Source organism: Megalobrama amblycephala, linkage group LG22 (genome assembly GCF_018812025.1).
Source record: "Megalobrama amblycephala isolate DHTTF-2021 linkage group LG22, ASM1881202v1, whole genome shotgun sequence".
Classification (NCBI taxonomy): domain Eukaryota; kingdom Metazoa; phylum Chordata; class Actinopteri; order Cypriniformes; family Xenocyprididae; genus Megalobrama; species Megalobrama amblycephala.
In genome coordinates this window covers 19,348,453-19,373,522 of record NC_063065.1, presented here as the reverse complement: position 1 = coordinate 19,373,522, position 25,070 = coordinate 19,348,453, and the positions used below count along the sequence as shown (strand labels likewise).

General features: G+C 36.7%; 1 protein-coding gene across 4 annotated transcripts in view; it reads left to right on the top strand.

Annotated features, from left to right (window-relative positions):
* Nucleotides 1-25,070, top strand: part of tmem108 (transmembrane protein 108) — an 83,852-nt gene that overhangs the window by 47,005 nt on the left and 11,777 nt on the right. For all 4 annotated transcript variants that reach the window (XM_048174404.1, XM_048174403.1, XM_048174402.1 and 1 more), the window contains one exon: nucleotides 9,405-9,488. In XM_048174404.1, coding sequence (XP_048030361.1) covers nucleotides 9,449-9,488 — 40 coding nt within the window. In that variant the 5' untranslated portion in view covers nucleotides 9,405-9,448. The remainder of the gene's footprint in view (nucleotides 1-9,404; nucleotides 9,489-25,070) is intronic.

Here is a 25,070-nt window from a genome sequence, read left to right as displayed (position 1 = left end):
CTGACCTCACAGAGAACAAGCATATAATTGAGTTTGCAAATGCTCTCATGACTTCATGTACTGTGTTGTGTAATTTAGTCAATATGAAATCAAACTTGACCCTCTTTATTTTCCCAATTATGTCATATGTGCAATTCACTGGTGCATGTTATTATAAAGAAAATGATTTCTTTGAAATGTAATAACTTTCCTGCCCCTGAAACCACTTTACTTTATGCAAAGGCAAGGAAATATAATATTAACTTCTTTTAACATCTAATTTTCCAGATTTAATGAAATCAACATGGAGAAGGATTAATTATATGTAGTGAATACTGTATCATGTCGTCTTTAAAGACCTCATTTGTAGCAAATTATGTCCATGGTGCCTGTGAGGACCTCATTCATCACCTGGAAATTTTACATTTATGATTTGGCAGATACTTATATCCAAAGCGTCATTGCATTGAAGGTATACATTTGATACCCAGTTCAGGTAATCCAACCTGTGACGTTGGTTTCACTTATGATTCCATAAGACGGCATGAAGCCATGAGTTTTTGTTACTCAATTTTTGTTACTTATAGTATGCGTTGCCTAAAATAAGTTTAGGCATTTTTTTCAAATAAACTTTACCACTGAAGTTATAAGACACAGTTTTGTTTTGAGATGACAACACGTGAAGTTCCATTTGGAGCTGTTCACATCCTCTGACTGGGAATATGGCGACACTATCAACGTCTAAATGAATCTGCAGCAGTCAGGTGGAACAGCAGTCACGTGGTACAAGAAAATTCCCATATTACAAGCTGTAATTATGAGCTCTACGAGGACATGAATACTTTTTACAAGTTGAAATCTCATAATTACAGTTATTACAACATGGTGTGAATGCTCCTTTACTCTAGTCTTCAGTGTCATGTGATCCTTCAGAAATCAGTCTAATATGCTGTCTTGGCACTCATGAAACATTTCTTATTATCAATGTTGAAAACAGTTGTGCTGCTTAATATTTTTGTGTTTTCAGGATTCTTTGATGAATAAAATGTTCAGAACAAGTGCCACACAGCCAAAACATTTTGATCGCCCCCTGGTGGCTGGGTGCAAGTGTAGGTTATAAACCCCACCCTCTCCATGTAATCGAATGCGATCCAAGGCAAACTAAAAAATCCAAGTAAACTTCAAATATTTTTTTTTTCCTGAGATGGCTTCTTACATTTTAGTTATTCTCATTAAGCTGATGAATGTTCAAGTGTTCATTTTTCCAAAAAGTTTGGTTTTAGTTAGTGATTTGATGCTGCAAAAACGGGGTGTAATGTCATTATTGACAGCTGTGCCTGCGATTGAGTCTGTGAAGCGGGAGAATGGACTGGACCTTGATGCCACAGCTCTACCTCAGATCACTACTGCACAGACTCGGGCTTCGAATGACGTAATCAGCACACAATGTCAATGCCCATTTCGGCTTCATTTTTCTACAGTGGAAGGAAGTGCAGACACATAGTCCATCTTTTTTTAAAGTCTGTGGTTCAAAAGAACAGCATTATTTGAAATAGAAATACAAACCCAATTCCAAAAAAGTTGGGACACTGTACAAATTGTGAATAAAAACAGAATGCAATGATGTGGAAGTTTCAAATTTCAATATTTTATTCAGAATACAACATAGATGACATATCAAATGTTTAAACTGAGAAAATGTATCATTTTAAGGGGAAAATAAGTTGATTTTAAATTTCATGGCATCAACATCATCTCAAAAAAGTTGGGACAAGGCCATGTTTACCGCTGTGTGGCATCCCCTCTTCTTTTTATAACAGTCTGCAAACGTCTGGGGACTGAGGAGACAAGTTGCTCAAGTTTAGGAATAGGAATATTCTCCCATTCTTGTCTAATACAGGCTTCTAGTTGCTTAACTGTCTTAGGTCTTCTTTGTCGCATCTTCCTCTTTATGATGCTCCAAATGTTTTCTATGGGTGAAAGATCTAGACTGCAGGCTGGCCATTTCAGTACCCGGATCCTTCTTCTACGCAGCCATGATGTTGTAATTGATGCAGTGTGTGGTCTGGCATTGTCATGTTGGAAAATGCAAGGTCTTCCCTGAAAAAGAAGACGTCTGTATGGAAGCATATGTTGTTCTAGAACTTGGATATACCAATTTCAGCATTGATGGTGCCTTTCCAGATCTGTAAGCTGCCCATGCCACACGCACTCATGCAACCCCATACCATCAGAGATGCAGGCTTCTGAACTGAGCGCTGATAACAACTTGGGTTGTCCTTGACATGGCGTCCCAGTTTTCCAAAAAGAACTTAAAATTTTGATTCGTCTGACCACAGAACAGTTTTAAATGAGCCTTGGCCCAGAGAAAACGCCTGTGCTTCTAGATCATGTTTAGATATGGCTTCTTTTTTGACCATGGTGGATTGTGTTCACCGACAATGTTTTCTGGAAGTATTCCTGAGCCCATGTTGTGATTTCCATTACAGTAGCATTCCTGTATGTGATGCAGTGCCGTCTAAGGGCCCGAAGATCACGGGCATCCAGTATGGTTTTCCGGCCTTGACCCTTACGCACAGAGATTGTTCCAGATTCTCTGAATCTTTGGATGGTATTATGCACTGTATATGATGTTAACTTCAAACTCTTTGCAATTTTTCTCTGAGAAACTCTTTTCTGATATTGCTCCACTATTTTTCGCCGCAGCATTGGGGGAATTGGTGATCCTCTGCCCATCTTGACTTCTGAGAGTCACTGCCACTCTGAGAGGCTCTTTTTATACCCAATCATATTGCCAATTGACCTAATAAGTAGCAAATCGGTCCTTCAGCTGTTCCTTATACTTTTCCGGCCTCTTATTGCTACCTGTCCGAACTTTTTTGGAATGTGTAGCTCTCATGAAATACAAAATGAGCCAATATTTGGCATGACATTACAAAATGTCTCACTTTCAACATTTGATATGTTATCTATATTCTATTGTGAATAAAATATAAGTTTTGTAAATTATTGCATTCCTTTTTTATTCACAATTTGTACAGTGTCCCAACTTTTTTGGAATTGGGTTTGTATTCTGTAACATTATCAATGTCTTTACTGTCACTTTTGATCAATTTAAGAACAGTATGAATTCCTTTTTAAAAAATTTACTTACCATAAACCTTCGAATGGTAGTGAGGTTAAAACTGTAGTTTTATAGTTAAGTTTTTGGGTGCATCTCAGTCAGCTATCTAGTTCAGTAATCAGGGCACTGATCAGGGAATCAGCTATTTTAAAGGCTGTCTTAATCGCGAAATCCTTCCAGTGTACGGAAACATTCACTCCCTAAAAAGTCCCACAATGAACCTGAAAACCAGGAAGCATTGATGCTCACTATGCTCCCTTAAAGGATTAGTTCACTTCTGAATTAAAATTTCCTGATAATTTACTCACCCCCTTGTCATCCAAGATGTTCATGTCTTTCTTTCTTCAGTCGAAAGGAAATTAAGGTTTTTGATGAAAACATTCCAGGATTATTCTCCTTATAGTGGACTTCAATGGTCTCCAAAATCAAAATGTTTCAGTGCAGCTTCAAAGGGCTTTAAACGATATCAGACGATGAATAAGGGTCTTATCTAGCTACATTTTTTTCTTAAAAAAAATACAAATGTATATGCTTTATAAATACAAATGATCACCTTGCAAGTGCTTCCACCATTCCGATTTCCGTATTCTTCAAAAAGCTTAAGCTGTATGTCCTACACCTTCCCTATTCTTACGGTAAAAATGGAACCGTGTCCGTTGCGTAAGTTGAATAGGAAAGGCATAGGACATGCAGCATAAGCTTTTTGAAGAATACAGAAAGTGGAAGCACTTGCAAGGCGATCATTTTTGTTTGTAAAGCATATATATTTGTATTTTTTTAGAAAATGACCGATCGTTTCTCTAGATAAGACCCTTATTCCTCGTCTGGTATCGTTTAAAGCCCTTTGAAGCAGCACTGAAACTGTAATTTTGACCTTCAACTGTTTGGAGGCCATTGAAGTCCACTATAAGGAGAATAATCCTGGAATGTTTTCATCAAAAACCTTAATTTCTTTTCGACTGAAGAAAGAAAGACATGAACATCTTGGATGACATGGGGGTGAGTAAATTATCAAGAAAATTTTATTTGAAAGTTGACTAATCCTTCTAGTTCTGAAGTGCAAAACATAAATCAAGTGAGCCAACTCATAATGACACACAATAGATGTTTTTTTAAAATGCAAACCATTATTTAATTATATTTCAGCATAAACATACATCGACAATGAAACAGTCTAGACTCAAGCTAACATTTATTATTTATTTATGGCTGAAATGTTGCACATATAACATTAAAAAAATAATGTTGGAAAAATATCAGTTCTGCTTTTGTTCATAAATACCAGTAGTGATGTTGTACAATGTGGACATTGTCATGTCGCCACAAATAGTCATCAGTGTCCCCTTGTGTAGTGAGCCAGGGTCCTTACTGTTCTTACCAGTGCCTGAAATTAATTTAAACTATATACTGTTTCAGGACCTCAAAATCTAGGGAGCTGATTGAGACGCACACATCATGTATTATTTTGCACATCCTATTAAAATTATTGTCCAATTGGTGAGCCATTTCATTAGTTCGCCAACTATATTATTACTTGCATTTGGTGACTTTAAATTTTAAACCCTGGTTACAATATTCATGTACAACATTTACAGTGTACTTAAAACACACACACACACACACACACAATGGGATCATCAGAAAAACGTATTAAAAGAAAAAACAACATTTTGCCGTCTTCCAATAACAGTAATAACAATGGTACTTTTTCTTTGTGAAAAACCTTCAATACAAAAGTACAAATCATGTTTTCAATGTAATATTTCTGCAGCAAATACATGCGGTTTCACAAACCCCTATTTAAGCTTCAAAAGTGATGATTTACCCTGAAGCAGACATGCCAATTTCTCTGCCTTCACCAGCATTGGGAGTCTAACTGTGAAATAGAGACAAACATAAAGGCAGAAGCTTTCTTATTCCTGTCGGCAGCGGCCTGAGGGGGATCCATTGACAGCTTTTATTTCACTACACCATCTCAGCCGACCTTGGCTCATCTCAAAGCCCTTGTCCTTCCAGACAGACAATTTAGAGGTGCTGTCTCAAAACTGACCCGGGATGTCGGCAAACCGTCATCATTAACGCAAACCAAACATCGCCTTAGGATAGGAGGGGCTTTTTTTTTTTCTTTCAGTTTGTTGGCTCAAGGGCTCAAAGCACACGTGGCTAATATCTCCATGTCAAGTTTGATTTTCTCTGTATTGTTCTCACAGTTGTCCCTGTGACGAGATTTGAATATAATTTTCTGTTCAGGTTGCCATGGTGACTGAAGCAGGGTCTCTGTATGTGCCAGTTGCCATGCAGTGGTTTGTTAGAAAAGAAGTACAAACGCTACTACATGCTATCTAAAAATTACAGCAAGCTGCATCTTAGTTTATCTCCGTTTTCATGCTTTACTTGTTTGGCCCACACGTTCCTTTTGTGGCCTCTCAATTTGTCTTGTACTTGTAGTTTTTACTCTACTGACCTCACCTCTTTTGTCTGAGAAAATGCTTTCACGTCTATTGCCCTCCAGGTGCAGGTGGGCATGACTCACAAATGGACTTTCTTCCCACACAAACTCACTCACACACGTTTGCCTTTACTGAAAATGTGTCGTGAATCACAGATATTCTCACAGGTGCCGTGATGACGTTGCAGTGACTACTGCTCACACACACAAAAGCTGTGTGCGTCCATTGATTGAGACATCATGATCTGTATTGATTGAGAAGTCAGAAAGCTCAGCGGTTAAATTTTCTCAACTGGCTGTGTTGAACAATAATGAGATGAAAATTTCCCATAATTATAAACAGGTTTATAACCTCTTGCCTGTTGGACACGCTGCAGATATAATAAACCAAATGGAAATTATTTGCAGAAAAATATTCATTAACCGATTGTCGAAATCAAGCCTTATAGTAGATAATAATTTGCCTCTGGCTATGAATTACATTGAGAAGTGAGGCAGTGAGACAAGATCTTGACCAAAAATTGATGCACCTCTTGATGAAAATAAAAGTTACGATGTTATTTCCATCAATTTTTGGTCAAGATCTTGTATTGACAACACTGTAAATCTTAACGCTCAAAATATTTAACTGATTTGAGTAGGACAAACTTAAATTAAACAAATTAGTTCAGTCAAATTAACTTTTATGAGTATTTAGCACTTTTTTTTCTTTCAAGTTCACAGAACTGATATATTTTAAGTAAACTGAACTGTTTCAATGTTTTGAGTTTTATGCTAATTTAGAAGAGTTTCTGTTAATGTGGGTTTTTGGAGAGTTACCATCATGGTATCAAGTGCTGCATGCAGCTTGGTTTAAGAGCAAGTATGTTAAATGCTTTATATTGCTGCACTCATTCAGCAAGTGCTATACCATGCTATTGTTAACATGTTAGCATCTTCTGAATTAGCTTGTTATAGCTAGCTAAGTTTACACTAATAAAAATGGTTCACATTGAGGTTACATGAAAATTTTAAGATAAATGTATGAATTAAAGGGTTAGTTCACCCAAAAATGAAAATAATGTAATTTATTACCCGTAAGTCCTTCTTCGGAGCACAAATTAAGATATTTTTGTTGAAATCCGATGGCTCAGTGAGGCCTCCATAGCCAGCAATGACATTTCCTCTCTCAAGATCCATTAATGTACTAAAAACATATTTAAATCAGTTCATGTGAGTACAGTGGTTCAATATTAATATTATAAAGCGACGAGAATATTTTTAGTGCGCCATAAAAACAAAATAAGGACTTATTTAGTGATGGCCGATTTCAAAACACTGCTTCAGGAAGCTTCTGAGTGTTATGATTCTTCTGTGTCGGATCATGATTCGGATCAAACCGCCAAACCGCTGAAATCGTGTCTTTGGCGTTCCGAACCGCTGATTCGACACGCTGATTCATTTGTGCTCCGAAGCTTCATGAAGTAGTGTTTTGAAATGAGCCATCACTATAGAAGTCGTTTTTTTTTTTTTTTTTTTTTTTTTTTGCTGCACCAAAAATATTCTCGTCGCTTTATAATATTAATATTGAACCACTGTACTCACATGAACTGATTTAAATATGTTTTTAGTACCTTTATGGATCTTGAGAGAGGAAATGTCATTGCTCCCTATGGAGGCCTCACGGAGCCATCGGATTTCAACAAAAATATCTTAATTTGCGTTCCGAAGATTAACAAAGGTCTTACGGGTGTGGAACGGCATGAGGGTGATTAATAAATGACAGAATTTTAATTTTTCAGTGAACTAACCCTTTAATGTACTCAAACATTTCAAGTTAAAAACGATTAAAATGTATGAATACAAAATAAAAATCTGGCAATTCTGCTTACTTAAACTTTGAAATTCTTAACTTATAAATTTTGAGGCAACTTTTGCCAACTTCTTTGGGTTTACAGTGAATGCAAAAGTCGAGCACACTGTAAAGTCTACTCCAGCACATCCCAAAGACTTTCAATTAATTTAAGGTCTGGACTTGCCAATTCATGTGTGAAAATGATTCTTCATGATCCCACCCAACCATTCTTTCACAATTTGAGCCTGAAAAAATGACCGTATAGCTCGTTCAACTAACTTATATTTATGTTTTAAAGTCATGCACCCTCTAGCCGGCGTAAAAATAATGACAGTGTCATGTTACGTCTGTCATCATGAAATGACGTATGACTGTCGTTACCATTCAAAATGTGTGTTCATTTAAATGCAATGTGTGGACTTTTTACACCATTTGTCCTATTTCCATTTAGCAAAACTAATTTTTTCATTAACGACTACACCCACCCCACCCCTAAACCTACCCCCTGTGATTTATAGTGCATATACACTTTATGAGCACGTGTTCCCTGGGATCGAACCCACGATCACAAGATCACATGATTGCATATTGTTATATATTGCAATGCTCTGCCAATTGAACTACGAAAAACCCGAAATATGACACAGATAAAAGGGAACAATGCATTGTCCATAGGGGCGCAACTTTAGCAAATGCTCCTATGGGTCATATTTCATGAATTAAAATGAAAGTGTCCTGTTGTCGATAGGGGCGCAACTTTAAATGCTCCTAAGGGTCATATTTCAGGGAAGTGACAAACGACTTATATAGGCGTATGGGTTGGAGAACATGTTGGAATCTTGACAGAATTTTCATTTTTGGGTGAACTATCCCTTTGTGTATTATTTTAATGTATATTATTTCCATAATAAGTATTCACAGTATAGTCAATGTACGCTAAAGTGTACTTCTTTTTTTAAGGGTAAATATGGCACATCGCTATTTTACCACACAGAAAGGTGTCACAACTGTTTAATGAATTCAACCCCTTATGTGTTTTGTTTACAAAAAATATATTTTTAGGAGACATTTTAGCCATCTTTCAAAATCCAGTGAATCTATTTGTGCCTTGTATTAGGTAGAAGTGTTGTATGAGAGCTGTGTTTTACTTAGCTGCTTACTTTGTGATATAAATTTATATTTACTTAGACTCTTGTAACCTACAAAATCAGTACTGTCAAGTTAAGAAGCATTGATCAAAAGCTATTTAGATATGGTTTGGTTTCTACTTGAGAAAAGGCTCGATTTGATCCAATGCTTATGAAAGACAGACAGCTCTTAATGGAAAGATTATGAAAAGGGATCAATGCGGCGCTCAGTTTATCATGGTCAATGTGGTTGTGTTGGTGAGACGTTTAGATTAGCATGTGATTCAGACTTCCTTTCACCCAAGGGGGCTCAAATCTCATTTCAGATACTTTATCGACTCAATGTCTTGTGCGGTGGGATGCGGTTCAGTCACAGTACCCCAAGGACAAGATGAGAGAGTGACAATTTTGACACCTTGACAATCACACACACAAAAGCACACGCACACACACGTTCATAAACACTTATCTCTTGAGGGAAAATGTGTCTGTGTCCATTTGCATTTAGCACTGTGACAGTTTTTTGAGACTGTGATAGTGTCGGCTTATGTCAAATGCCTGAACACAGGGGAATAACGCTGGAATTTTAATGACAGGTCAAATACATTTCAGCTTGTGTGATTTATTATTTTCAGAGCTAAACCATTTATGTATTAAAGCTAATAGTGTGTTCTCAAACATTCTTTCATCTTTCATTGGTTGGACAAACAGATACATCATTGGTTGAACTAATGTTGCTGTTTTGGGTGGTTGTCTCACGTAATAATTACAACCCTATTTAATTAAAGATAGCAAGGTACATTGTGTTCTTTAAGTTCATTAAAAGTTCAGGAATGCAATGGCATGATAATCAGATTATGATTAACACCCTCTCTATCCTTTGTCCTGTAGAGAACCATGAGCACTGTGGAGGAGGAGCCGGACCACATGATACCATGAAGAGAAGCCTGCAGGTCCTGCCCCACCAGTTGCTGAGTAAGTCTCACATTAATAAAGCCTTTTAATACTGATAAGCCATTTATGGTGTTTTTAATGACCCTAATGTCCCAGCAACTCTGTGGAATCCTCATATAATACACATAAAAAAAACCAAAAAAATAAAGTCATCAGACCATCAGCCCATCCATGATATCTTGGTCTATTATTTTGGCTCTTGAATACTTGCAGAATATCAGTATTGGTGACACGCACTTGATATCAGTCTGGCTGAGATCCAACATGAAAGTGTGAAATGTATCAGGAACATGAGGTCTCAGAGAGAAGTCTTTCTCTGCTGTAGAACAACTTTAAAAAGAGATTTCATCACAGCAAATTCTGTTAGAAAAATCCAACATGATTGTTAACAAAACCTCTGATATCAGTCAAAAAGTTTCAATGAAACCTACTATTAAGGCTTGGGTGAATTGTAGCCATTCACTCAAAGAAATCTCAATGGAGTGTCTAGGGAAATATGTGTTTTCTGTGCTTGGAGAGATTCAGGTCATTTTTCTATTTGAATTCAGAGTGTTTCCCAGCTGAGCCCTGTCTGACCTGAGACTGTAGGGCAGAGGTGTCCAAACTCGGTTCTGGAGGGCCACTGTCCTGCAGAGTTTAGCTCCAACTTGCCTCAACACACCTGTCTGGAAGATTCTAGCAAAGAGCTTAAAACCCAAGAGGCAACACTTATGGGCTGAAAATACTAACTGGACCATAGAATCCTTCACATCTTACGCACCCGAAATCGACAAATTTCACTGCCAAATCAGAAGCGCAATAGAACAGTTTTTTAAATTAAGTCACCAGTAAATTGTATCGCTCCTACAGTAAATGTTGTATTGTCTTATATATGTTTTATTTTACCAGTTGTGGAATCCAACCATTCAACCATCTGAGGTAGCGTAGTTACCCTACTTTATTGAGTATTTCCATTTTATGCAACTTTACACATTTATTAATAGTAAATTAATAATTAATAAATTTAAGATCATCATGTTTGCAGCGAACAATATATTTTAGACCTAGTGGAGTAATAGTAATAATAGTATCTAAGTCTGAATTGAAATAGGCTACAAACCCGATTCCAAAAAAGCTGGGACACTGAACAAATTGTGAATAAAAAAGGAATGCAATAATTTACAAATCTCATAAACTTATGTTTTATTCACTATAGAATATAGATAACATATCAAATGTTGAAAGTGAGACATTTTGAAATGTCATGCCAAATATTGGCTCATTTTGGATTTCATGAGAGCTACACATTCCAAAAAAGTTGGGACAGGTAGCAATAAGAGGCCGGAAAAGTTAAATGTACATATAAGGAACAGCTGGAGGACCAATTTGCAACTTATTAGGTCAATTGGCAACATGATTGGGTATAAAAAGAGCCTCTCAGAGTGGCAGTGTCTCTCAGAAGTCAAGATGGGAGGATCACCAATTCCCCCAATGCTGTGGCGAAAAATAGTGGAGCAATATCAGAAAGGAGTTTCTCAGAGAAAAATTGCAAAGAGTTTGAAGTTATCATCATCTACAGTGCATAATATCATCCAAAAATTCAGAGAATCTGCAACAATCCGGAAAACCATACTGGATGCCCGTGATCTTCGGGCCCTTAGACGGCACTGCATCACATACAGGAATGCTACTGTAATGGAAATCACAACATGGGCTCAGGAATACTTCCAGAAAACATTGTCGGTGAACACAATCCACCGTGCCATTCGCCGTTGCCGGCTAAAACTCTATAGGTCAAAAAAGAAGCCATATCTAAACATGATCCAGAAGCGCAGGCGTTTTCTCTGGGCCAAGGCTAATTTAAAATGGACTGTGGTAAAGTGGAAAACTGTTCTGTGGTCAGACGAATCAAAATTTGAAGTTCTTTTTGGAAAACTGGGATGCCATGTCATCTGGACTAAAGAGGACAAGGACAACCCAAGTTGTTATCAGTGCTCAGTTCAGAAGCCTGCATCTCTGATGGTATGGGGTTGCATGAGTGCGTGTGGCATGGGCAGCTTACACATCTGGAAAGGCACCATCAATGCTGAAAGGTATATACAAGTTCTAGAACAACATATGCTCCCATCCAGACGTCGTCTCTTTCAGGGAAGACCTTGCATTTTCCAACATGACAATGCCAGACCACATACTGCATCAATTACAACATCATGGCTGCGTAGAAGGAGGATCTGGGTACTGAAATGGCCAGCCTGCAGTCCAGATCTTTCACCCATAGAAAACATTTGGAGCATCATAAAGAGGAAGATGCGACAAAGAAGACCTAAGACAGTTGAGCAACTAGAAGCCTGTATTAGACAAGAATGGGACAACATTCCTATTCCTAAACTTGAGCAACTTGTCTCCTCAGTCCCTAGACGTTTGCAGACTGTTATAAAAAGAAGAGGGGATGCCACACAGTGGTAAAAATGGCCTTGTCCCAACTTTTTTGAGATGTGTTGATGCCATGAAATTTAAAATCAACTTATTTTTCCCTTAAAATTATACATTTTCCCATTTTAAACATTTGATATGTCATCTATGTTGTATTCTGAATAAAATATTGAAATTTGAAACTTCCACATCATTGCATTCTGTTTTTATTCACAATTTGTACAGTGTCCCATTTTTTTGGAATCAGGTTTGTATATTGTACGTTTTTATGGATCACGCTACAAACATAATGATCTTATAATACATGATGAATTGCTGTGTCCGTTATCGCATAATTCACACTTCTGGACACTTTTGCTTTAACAGACATTAGACAACACTGCAAAATCAAGCTGTTATATTCATATATTTATTGTCCAACATTTCCAATTTTTCTGATGCATATCCTTAATTTAATTTCATATGTTGGTAATAATTCAGTGTTTATAAGCCTTTTAAAGAATTTTAACCCAAACTGTCTGGGTTTCTAGAGAGCAAAGGTTTTGTGAAAAAAGTGGAAGACTTAAACACAAAGTGTGTAAAATAAACTGTAAAAAGGATTTGATGATCACTAGTGATTATTCTGTGTTGTCATCATTCAGGTTGGATTTCAGCTTTAATGTATGTTTTTTTTAAACAATTTAAACATTCCTTATTTTGTTATATGATTAGCTCAGCTACTAAATATCATAATTAAATGCAATTAAATTTCATTAATTACTCTTACTACTCTGTTGCATTGAGTTACAAGGACAGTCCCTCTGGTGAGGCCTGAGGTCAAGAGCTTTGTTTGATGGCATGGTGATGATAGTTCAAAGATCAGCCTTTGTAGGGTTTAATCATGCAGTTTTAGTTACCAGCTACTTTAACCCCTTATACACATTACAGTTCAGTTCATCATGTTTGCTTCTTATCACAGCAACTTGCTGTAGAAATTGAAAGGTCTTTGCCAAACCTGCTAATTAGAAGGGAGCGTCCACTTGCTTTTGACCACAAAGTGTGCTAGTTATATAATGAGTACAGTTCATGAGTCATAGTTAGTGTTGAAACTAAATAGTACTGATAACAAGCACAATCTTCTTTGTCTCACTGTCAGTTTGTTTGTGTCTTCCATGTCTATCTGTTCATCTGCATGCTCATCTGTGGATGGCACCATTTGTTTAAAGTAAACTGAATTTAGCTGATGGCTTTCTCATGCGGTTATGGCGTGATTGCCGTTCTCCCTGACGTGCAGATGGCATTGTGGGGCTATTTGAATAAAATGGCTTTTGCCAAATAACATCCTAAATTGGAATTCAAAAAGTCCCAAAGTCCCATGAATGCTCCTTCAAAAGTCCCAAAGCAACATTTCACTGCCTAGCCTTTATTTCATTGTCACAACTATTTTGAGCAGCAATAGCCCAGTGATATTACTTATGTGTTAAGAATTTCCTGTTTAAAATGTTTACTTCCTGTGCAGCCAAAGTAATCTGTTAGTGCCTCTTTAAATGACAGACATGATGTATTCGGTAAACAAATTGATTCCTTCGTTGCCCAAAGCACCTTGTTAGTCCGCCCTCCTGGTTGGATAAACATCCGAAAGTTCAGAGGCATTGCAGAGGACCAACGCAACTTAAATCACAAACAGGAAGGCATTATCAGAGGGTGTTATGGTTCCCGCCTTATCAATGAGCTCACATCTGCACCACCCTGCCCCTCCCTCAACACAGGAAGTGCCCAAAGCGGCCCACAATCCTCTGGGGTAGCTATCCCTAACTTTAAAGGCTGCAACTCCCAAAGAGACACCAGTGGAATTTATTTGTTAGTTGGATTCATTGTTTTGGTTTTGTCCACATTTATAACTTAAAATAATCCTTTGTACAACTGTCAAAGAGAGATTTTATTTAGCACCTCACTCTATTAGCATGTCAACAGCTAAAATTTAGAAGACAAAGGAGACTATGGCAGCTTTTTGAGCCATATTTTTCTGTCATAAAGATTTTTGTAGATCATTTTGTCTCTTAAACCTGGTATTCCACTAAAATATCAGTTAATTTGGAAAGCCACGGTACGTTCATGTAAAATGTTGTGATAGCAACCTCTCAAAAACATTATGTTTTTATTGATGAATTTTATTTATATTGATATACAGTGCCATCCACAATTATTGGCACCCTTAGTAAATATGAGCAAAGGTGGATGTGAAAATAAATCTGTATTGTTTATCCTTTTGATATTTCATTCAAAAAATTCACAAAATTCTAACCTTTCATTGAAGGAATACAGTTGAAAGTGGGGGGAAACTCACATTATGAAATAAATGTTTTTCTCCAATACATGTTGGCCACAATTATTGGCACCCCTAGAAATTCTTATGAGTAAAATATCTCTGAAGTAAATTCCCATTCATATTTACATTTTTTTAGCACACCAGGGTGACTAGGAGTATGGAATTGTCTAGCCATGACTTCCCGTTCCACAGGAATATAAACATGAGGAGACACAAATGTCAAATTCCCGTAATCATTCATCACAATGAGTAAAACCAAAGAATATAGTTCTGATGTGCAGCAAAAGATTGTTGGGCTTCACAAAATAGAAAGTGGCTGTAAGAAAATACCTAAAACATTGAAAATCCCCATTTCCACTATCAGGGCAATAATTAAGAAGTTCCAATCAACTAAACATGTTACAAATCTGCCTGGAAGAGGACGTGTGTCTAAATCGTCCTAATGTGAAGTGAGGAGGAAAGTTTGAGTGGACAAAGACTCTCCAAGGATCACAGCTGGAGAATTGCAGAGATTAGTTGAGTCTTGAGTCTCAGAAAGCCTAAAAAAAATGATCAAACAGCACCTACATCCCCACAAGTTGTTCGGGAGAGTTTCAAGAAAAATCCTCTGCTCTCATCCAGAAACAATCTCCAGTATATTCAGTTGTCAGACATGATTGGAACTTCAAATGGGACCGGCTTCTATGGTCAGATGAAACTAAAAAAAGAGCTTTTTGGCAGCAAACCCACCAGATGGGTTTGGTGCACACATGGATAAAAAGTGCCCCATGTCCACGGTTAAATATACTGCTGGATCTTTAATGTTGTGGGCCTATTTTTCTGCTGGAGGTCCTGGACATCTTGTTCAGATACATGGTATCATGGATTCTATCAAATACCAACAGAAAAAAAATCTAAACCTGACCGCTTCTGCTAGAAATCCAATAATGGGCTGTAGTTGGATCTTCCATAAGGACAATGATCCAAAACAAACATCAAATCCAACACAAAAATGGGTCACTGAGCACAAAATGAAGCTTCTGCCATGGCCATCTCAGTCCTCTGACCTGAACCCTAAAGAAAATGAGTGGAGTGAACTGAAGAGAAGAAGCACCAGCATGGAGCTGGAATCTGAAGGATCTGGAGAGATTCTGCATGAAGGAATGGTCTCTGATCTCTTGTCAGGTGTTCTCCAAACTCATCAGGCATTATAGGTGAAGACTCAGAGCTGTTATCTTGGCAAAAGGAGGTTGCAAAAAGTTTTGAATAAAAGGGTGCCAATAATTGTGGCCAACGTGTTTTGGAGAAAAACATTTATTTAAATGAAAGGTTATAATTTTGTGAATTTTCTGAATGAAAGATCAAAAGGATAAACAATTCAGATTTATTTTCACAGCTGCTTTTGCTCATAATTACTAAGGGTGCCAATAATTGTGGAGGGCACTGTACATAGTGGCAAAATACCATTTGAAAATTTGGGTTGGTAAGATTTATAAAAATGGTTGTTTGTAAATGTTTCTTATGTTCACCAAGGGTGCATTTATTTAATCAAAAATACAGTAAAAATGTATGCATTCTTTTTCATGATACTATGATAAATACAAAAGAACATTTATTTTAAATAGAAATCCTTTGTAACATTAATGTTTTAAATGTTACTTTTGATCAATTTAAAGGGGTCATGAATTGGGCAAACAACTTTTCCTTGAGCTTTTGATATATAAGTGGTCATTGTACTATAAGATATACTGTAAGTATATCTCAAGCTACTGAAAGCTTCCTTGTTAGTCCAATGAAAGCTTCAAACGACTGATCCTGAAATGTGCCCATCTAGGTGAAACGCTGCTTCCACAGAAGAAATCAAAGCCACGTTAGCCCCGCCCACTGGCATGTTACTGAGACGAGGAGAAGAGAATAGCAATACAACAGAACAAAAATAACATTATCTTTCAAAGGATCCTTATGCTAGGAATATGGTTATTTATTTTCAACAGTGTGAATGTTTCAGTTGAGCTTTATTTATTTGTATTTGCCATTTCACTCTGGATTCTTAGGTAAATCAATTGCATTTCAGTGCAGGCTTTGCAAACAGACTTTTACAAAACAGACTTTTACAATATAGACTCGACTCCCATTTTATTCAACAAATCACTTAGTTACAATGTGTTTGCACTGTTAGTTGCGATGAAAGCAACACTTTTCAGGATTAGTTAACCTTGAGAGCTGTAATAGTAAAAATGTGTTTTTCGAGAGAGTAATAATTAGCTATTTCAAATGGAAAGATGTTAGCCAATCACAGCAGTGGGTGTTTACACTGAAGTCTCACAGCAGACACGCCCCTTAAAACAGAGCATTCAAATAAGAGGGCTAAAATCAGGGTAGGAAAAATGCCTTTTATTTCTAAATTATGACAATTTTTGATGTAAAAAGCATACTAACATTATAAGTGCACCCCAGGAAACATTATAAAACAATAAAACACGCAGTTCATGACCCCTTTAAAAAAATCTTACTCAGCCCATTTTTTGAATGTTAGTTTATTTTAAAACTTTTTTTTTTTTTTGTACACAAAGGTGCAAAGAAAAACGTTATTAATCTTCCCAGATATGGATGTTAACACCAGGTGTAAACGTGTCTCAGAAGGTTTGTACGTCTTATGCTGTAACTTTTGTCTCAAGGTTAGAGGCGTAACCTGCTTCAGAATACTAATTTCAGCTGGTTTCCCAGACCAATTAATGTGACAGAGATTAAACACCATTTATAGAAGAACGAGGGGTCATGGGAGGATATAAAGGTTCATTACCAAAAGAACAGTGTTTACATCTGTTCTTTTGGGAAACCGCCAGACATGCCAGTTATTGAGTGTCTCTGCAAAGCACTGTGCTAATCAATGCTTTGGCTAAACACCCAAAATAGCCCTTTTCCCTGCACCTTCCTTTTGCGTTTTCTGCTTGACTCAGTGCCTAGTTTATCACCGTGAACCAGTGTTTAGGATGTGGTTCTTGCTACAGGGAAGCTTGTTCAATTTTCCACTAGGTGCTCATCATGTAGAGTGGACATGTCGCCGCTCCGCTGCATGTGTGCACCCTGCAAAGCATTAATGCTGATGTCTGCTATTGTGTCCTATTTTCGGGTGTTCCTTAGATTGGAATGGTTCTTCAGTGCAGTAGTGAACTGGAACTCATTTAAAGCTTCTGCCACACTTGCAGATTTCCCTTTTCCATGTACCATAGAGCGTCATAAGGCTATGTAAGGCACTGCAAAAGATGAGATGGGCAAAGCCAACTTGTATAGAGTGATTACCTTTGTATGATTTGCAAAATGTCCAGGTTGTCTTAAAACAGGGCCTGTCAAGCTTCATAAAGGGCAAAAATGTAGTATAAAAGTACCATTAAAGTAGTCCAAATGACTTGTGTAATGTAAAATGTCTTCTGAAGTCATTTGCACATATTAAAACGAGCTGCATTTGGGATGGGATCAGTTATGAGACCATAGCATCTCTGCTCCATGTTTTACTTGTGACAGTCAACACTGTTGCAGCCTCATACTGCAGATGCCATCTTGGCTCGTTGTCTCCGGAGGTGAGGTTAGTGTGTAATATTGAATGATGGATGGGAAGATAAGCTGTAAACCCATACAATCTGTCGAGGCCATTTGAGATCTCAGTATCTGCAGCTCTAATGCGAGAGACTTGCAGACAGTTCAAGGATCACAGTAAGCAGGATGGTTCTTTCATGTAATTTATTAATGTCATAGCTACAGAATGTATGACATTAGGTCCTGGTTTCACAGACAGGGCTTAGATTAAGCCAGGATTATGCAATTAGGGCATTTAATAGCTTTTATAAATGTGCCTTAGAAAAAAAGAACATTACTGGTGTGCATTTTGAGACAAAACAATGACACTGACATATTTTAAGAAATGTTAGTGCAAGTTGCTTTCAGTTAAAACAGCTCAAACATGCATTTTAGTCTGGGACTAGGCTTAAGCCTTGTCTGTGAAACTGGGAGTAGGAATGTCACAGGATATTTAAACATTACAAAGACTTTTAAGTTAGAATGTTTACTTCATAAATTCCACTCTCAGTTTCTCCATGAGCCCATGCATAGAGTTTGGCTTAAAGGGTTAGTTCACCCAAAAATGAAAATTCTGTCATTTATTACGCACCCTCATGCCGTTCCACAACCGTAAGACCTTCGTTAATCTTCAGAACACAAATTAAGATATTTTAATTGAAATCCGATGGCTCCGTGAGGCCTCCATAGGGAGTAATGACACTTCCTCTCTCAAGATCCATAAAGGTACTAAAAACATATTTAAATCGGTTCATGTGAGTACAGTGGTTCAATATTAATATTATAAAGCGACGAGAATATTTTTGGAGCGGCAAAAAAACAAAATAACAACTTATAAATTGATGGCCGATTTCAAAACACTGCTTCAGGAAGCATCGGAGCACAAATGAATCAGTGTATCGAATCTGCTGTTCGGAGCGCCAAAGTCACATGATTTCAGCTGTTGGCAGTTTGACACGCGATCTGAATCATGATTCGACACACTGATTCATAACGCTCTGAATCTTCCTGAAGCAGTGTTTTGAAATCGGCCATCACTAAATTAGTCATTTTTTTGTTTTTTTGGCGCTCCAAAAATATTCTCGTCGCTTTATAATATTAATATTGAACCACTGTACTCACATGAACCGATTTAAATATGTTTTTAGTACCTTTATGGATCTTGAGAGAGGAAATGTCATTGCTCCCTATGAAGGCCTCACAGAGCCATCGGATTTCAACTAAAATATCTTAATTTGTGTTCCGAAGATGAACGAAAGTCTTAAAGGTGTGGAATTGCATGAGGGTAAGTAATAAATGACAGAATTTTCATTTTTGGGTGAACTAACCCTTTAATCATAAATCAGAATGGAATTTAAGAGTGATTATACATCCTAGCAACCCCTCCTCCCTTTCTGGGACTTTGCCCACACACACTTGTAGCATGTCAGATGGAAATTATCATCAAGATTGTGGTTCAGGGGCACCAGAGCAGTGCATCCTAACCTATCGGGATTTTGATGCGGCACTTATGGATAAACTGCACTGGTAAACCGCTCACTGGTGCTTAAAGTGTTAGTTCACCCAAAAATGAAATTTCTGTCATTAAATATTCACCCTTATGTCGTTCCACACCCATAAGGCCTTCGTTCATCTTCAGAACACAAATTAAGATATTTTGATGAAATCCAAGAGGTTTTTTTATCCTTCATTGAAAGCAATGAAATGATCACAATTCAATGTCCAGAAAAGTAGTAAAAACATTGTTAAAATAGTCAACGTGACTACAGTGGTTCAACCTTAATGTTATGAGAATACTTTCTGTGCGTAAAAACAAAACAAAAATAACGACTTTTTTCAAAAAATTTTCCTCTGCTCTGTCAGTCTGTGGGGGACAAACAGGATCAACGAGTATGAAACTCAAGAAAGTGCATCCATCCATCATAAACTACTCCACATGGCTCCAGGGGGGTTAATAAAGTCCTTCTGAAATGAAACAATGCATTTTTGTAATAAAAAATATCCATATTTACCAAGTTATAAAGTAAAATATCTGGTAGTACTCATTTATAAAGGTGTAAAAAGACATAATGGAGATATAATTCATTTTGAAGTTTTATTAACAATGAGATTATGTGTTTTTTATAATCAAACAACACTGCTTTTGTAATTTTTTTACAAGATGGACAAAATTTGTCACCAAAAAAGTCAGTCGGTTTAACCAAAATTTCAGTTTTACACATTTGGTTACTATTACACTGTGAGCCAGACTGCCTTCCGTATTCAAATTACAAAGAAAGTGTAATGCCTCTTGCAGTTCAAAAGGCTTACGCTACGTCCTACGCCTTCCTTATTCAACTTGAGTAGCGTAAGCGTTTTGAACTGTGAGAGGTGTTACACTTTCTTTGTAAGTTGAATACGAAAGGCGGTCTGGCGGAAGCTAGATATTTTACTTTATAACGTTTATGATGGATGCACTTTTTTGAGCTTCATACTCATTTTATCAGAAAGAAGAAAGTCATATACACCTAGGATGGTTTGAGGGTGAGTAAAGCTTGGGGTAATTTTCATTTGAAAGTGAACTAATCCTTTAAGGCATGAAACATTTTTTTTTTTTTTTCAAGGAAAAAGGTTTAAATATGTAATTTTGGTGATCAGGTGAGTTTTAAGGGATAAAATTATTGACTACAGGGGGGCTTTAAAAATTTAAACCAACAGCTGGGTTTGTCCATATTTGATCCAAACATGGGTTGAAACAACCCAGCATTTTTTAGAGAAAAAAAAAAAAATCTTCCAGAGAAACATGATATTTTCATCTTTTTTTCTCTTTATTTTTTAAAGAAAGTTCAAAAATATAAAAGACCTAAAACAAAAACTGTGATATATTTCTATGTCAGAGAAAGACTCCACCACCCATCCATCTGTGAGTGTTGTATTTTAAATCAGCAGATGGCAGCGCATGTAATTTTGTAATGAAAGTCATTTTTTAGCACCGAAACAGAGGAAGCAATTATGGCAAGGTTAATCATTCCATGTGCAAGCTCTAGCTTGTCAAACTAATTTATCTACTGAACAATAACAAAGAACTTTTGCATATGCCTTTCCATTATATTTTACGTTTTTCTACGGTTCTCAGCCTTTTTGTGCAGTCCTATCGTCTTGTCACTCTCTTCAGATTCACACCTCTCCTCTCTTTACAGTACCATTCACTCCTTTACATAAAGGATATTCATTAAATTGAGCACTTTTTTGCTGGACTCCATTATTTGTGGTTTTTCAATTTGCTTTCATTGCAAACACCTCTCCTGTTTCTGTATGAAGGGGGAGGTCAGACCTTTCTGTCTGCACTAGACCTGGTTAGACATTTACTCCATCAGCATAGTGCCGCTGCTCCGGCTAATTACACCTCTCTGACCATTACATACACGCACACGTATGCTGTGACATTGATTAATAACACACACACACATGGTACAAAGTTTTTCCCAGACCATTTTAATGCATCCATCAATAATAAAAATAATAATATTCTGTTAGTTAATATCTGGTAGTTTTAATAAAAATCAAGCACTGGGGCATTAGAGGTGCCTGTAGTTGATTTAACACCCACATGCCCCTTATGGTCCAGTGCTCATCTTGCAAAGTATCCAGTGTGTGTTTTCACCCAGTGCTGTGATGTATTATGTGCTGTCCTCCTCTGCCTCCCCCTCACTATTACACTGTGAGTCAGAGGAGTGTAAGAGTGTGTGTGAGCATAAATGTCACTAGAGAGTGAGTCATTCATTGATAGATGGGAGATAACCTTGGTAATGCCATTGTTTTTAAAAGCAAAAAACAGTAATATGACAGATACTTTCTCTTGTCTTCTTTCCATTCATACACACACACACGGTACAACCACACACATCCTGTACATCACTCGTGATTTATTATTTATTAAAAACGTGGTTTATTAAATCGGACATGTTCCTGGATCATCCTTTGTTGTTTCTGGAACAACATATTAAACAATCATAGTCAATTTGAGACTCAGACAGAACACCAACAGTCTGTTTACTGATGTGGTCTGATGTATACTGCACAGAAAAATTGCAAAAACAGCCTGAAACGCTACTTCTGGGAGTCTTTGGATTTTTCAGATATCGCCTTAGTAGTCCTAAATCTTTGGAAAGATACTTTGAAAGAGTTTTTTTGAGGAGTTCAGTTAACTAGGTATTTAAGAACAGAAATTAATATTTAGAATTGTCTATAAAATGATCTGTACTCATTACTTTTGAAAGGATAGGAATTCTACATAATTCCATAATTTTCTGTACATGGGTCATTGGCGAATAAGGTTTTTAAAGGTGTAAAAAGACATAATGGAGATATAATTAATTTTGAAGTTTTATTAACAATCATATAAATATAATCATACAATATAATCAATCAACACTGCTTTTGTAATTTTTTACAAGATGGACAAAATTTGTCACCAAAAAAGTCAATCGGTTTAACCAAAATTTCAGTTTTACCGAATTACACATTTGGTTATACCGAATGACAGTATCTTTGAACAATGCTAACAGACTGATATCTATCTAGCTAGCTAGCAAAAGGACAATCAAGCATTTTATATTTAAGGTTTTAAAATATTACAACATTTTCCATGTTTTATAGCGGTTGTACCAAATGACCTGATGTTGTACCTGATGTTTCGGGACATGTGCATGAGCAAGTGAAAACATGAATCTTTCAAATAGTTAAAAGAGAGTTTGTTACTCTGATTCATGACCTTTGCAGGTGTCTGAATGATGTCACATCCTGTCACATGATACTGACCGCATGACTTGATCCAAAATGGTCCCTTTATATTGGTTGTATATATATCCCTTTATATTGGTTCTTATTTTAATACCATTTTGCACTGTGTTGATATATGATGTTATAAAATCATGCCAGAATAAAAAATATATACATTTTAAGATATTTTATTCACAAATTAAATAGCTGTATTGGACTTTGGACGGTTAAACCGAATTACCTTTTGACACTCAAAATCTTTAAAATACTTTTATATGTAGCAAAATATAATTAAAACCTTTTGGATTCAATAAAAGAGATATAGTTGTACTACCTTACATACTTTGCATGTCAAATCTTTGTTTATTATTATTATTAAGGCCTTTGGACCAAAAAAAAAAATAAAGTCACATCATTGACCCACATACTAGTATATATATGCATGCATTTTCCATGTTGCAGAAATAGTAAAGGTACTAAAGGTACTTATGCACTATTCTATGCCATTTTGTAGTATAAAGTTTGAGTAGTGTATTCACACTGAAAATTGTACACTTCAGATACCTGGATAATTTACTTATTTAACAAAAAAAATGGTGTGAAATGTTGGACACTTCATGCATAGTATGCTAGTATATATTATTCTGTACTGCATATGCTAGTATACTACTGCATGGCAGAAATAGTAAGATTAGCATGCTAGTATACTTGTATTTGTCTGTAATGATACAATCTCTGAGTTTGTTGGCTTCTGATTTTCCCCATTGCTAATCTTTGATATAACACATCATTTTTTAATGATCATCCAATTACCGTATTAACAGAACACAATCCAGAGGGAACAGACAAGCCATCAAAATGGCAAGATAAAAACTCAATACAAACTACTCAGTAATCACAGAATTTTTTTGATGCTAACAGACTTGAAAGCCCTTTCCAAACTTTTAACATTTTTGAAATGATAAATTATAAAACATGACTTTGCTAATGGACAGCGGTGTGTTTACATTGGACCAGGGAGATGATTTCAGTGGTTGTGTGAACCTTCAGATCCACGGCTTGTTAAACACTCTGGGAGTCTGTTGAGGATGTGTACAGTGGGGAGCGAGCTTGAGAGCTAATGTCTGATCTAAACACGGCACTTTGTTGTGAAATAAGCAGTGATTCATGTTTTATTCACAGGGTGATGTTTTATTAATGCTGCGCTGGATTGGAATGGCTAGATGGAAGATTTAATACCTTTTGATATTACAGGACACAGCAAATATCTTCAATGCTTATGTACTGTGGTAGTGAACTTTAAAATCAGCATGATCATATTGTCATCAGGTTTCTAGCATGGGCATGCTCATGTTTGATATGGTAATAACGAATTAGCGTTAGCGCTTGAATGAAGCACTGTCTGTTTATCTCTCTTCACAGCTTACTCAGCATGGGTGGCTTTTGATTGGTAGGAAACTCCTGATTCACTAAACATTTACCCGATCATCTGGCTGTCTTGTTGTTGATTAATGCAACCGGGTAATTGGACACAAAGAAGTTTGTTCCAATCATTTAACCTGTTTTATAGCCTTTTTCTCATATTAGTACAGTGACAGGTCTTTTTTTTTTTTTTTGTCCAAAGGCCTTAATAATAATATGTAGCATGCTGTATTTTCCTTTGGCTGGTTAGCATTGTCTAGTTAGCCCCTGTTGGAAGGCAATTTGAATAAATTTATATAAATGCCTTTCTGATCTGATTTGTGATGGGTAAAGGGAGAAGAGCGAGTTTGGCAAATGGTGGATTCGAACCCGTGTCGATCGCTTTAAAAGCTAGTTTTATGTGCCATATGCCCTACAGCCTTCACCACTACAGACATTAAACAGAATGCTTCTTTGTAGTATTTAACTAAAAACATTTGATGGCTTAATTACAGCCTACACACATTAAATTGGACACCTGTTGGTATTTTAAGCATTAAATGTGGTAAATTCCCTGTTTTGGGTTGACACATGACAACTCACCAGCGTAAAAAGATACAAGTTCATGCTCCTTTTCATCACTCCACTAACGCTGCCACCATCTTGTTTGAATTTTTTCTGAAATCTCCAAGCCAGTCACATGATCGGCTGCTAGAATTCTTCTTCTTCTTCTTCTTCTTTGGGTTTTTACGGCAGCTGGCATCCAGTTTGTTGCATTACTGCCACCTACTGAGCTAGAATTCTGATTGGAGGATCTCAAAAAATTGCCCATGACCGATCTAAAGTATCCAGATAGAAATTTGCTGCTCATTCACAATGGGAAAGTGCCCAAGCAACATTGCCTGCAACATTGCTCAAAAGTTGCCTTAAAAGTGTGATTTTTTTTTTTTTTTTTTTTTTCCTGCTGCTTTTGATGTCACAATTTATGATAGTCAGTAGTGAAGGGTTTGGGACTGTATTTGTTTTTTGGTGCTGTCATTAAATCAGTGATGTCATGATGTAATTTTCCTGCAGCTTCAGAGTAATTAGCCTTGGTCTGATTATTGGATAAAACAGAGGCTTAGAAGGGTTCTGTGTGTATAGCATGAAACGCATTTCACATAATG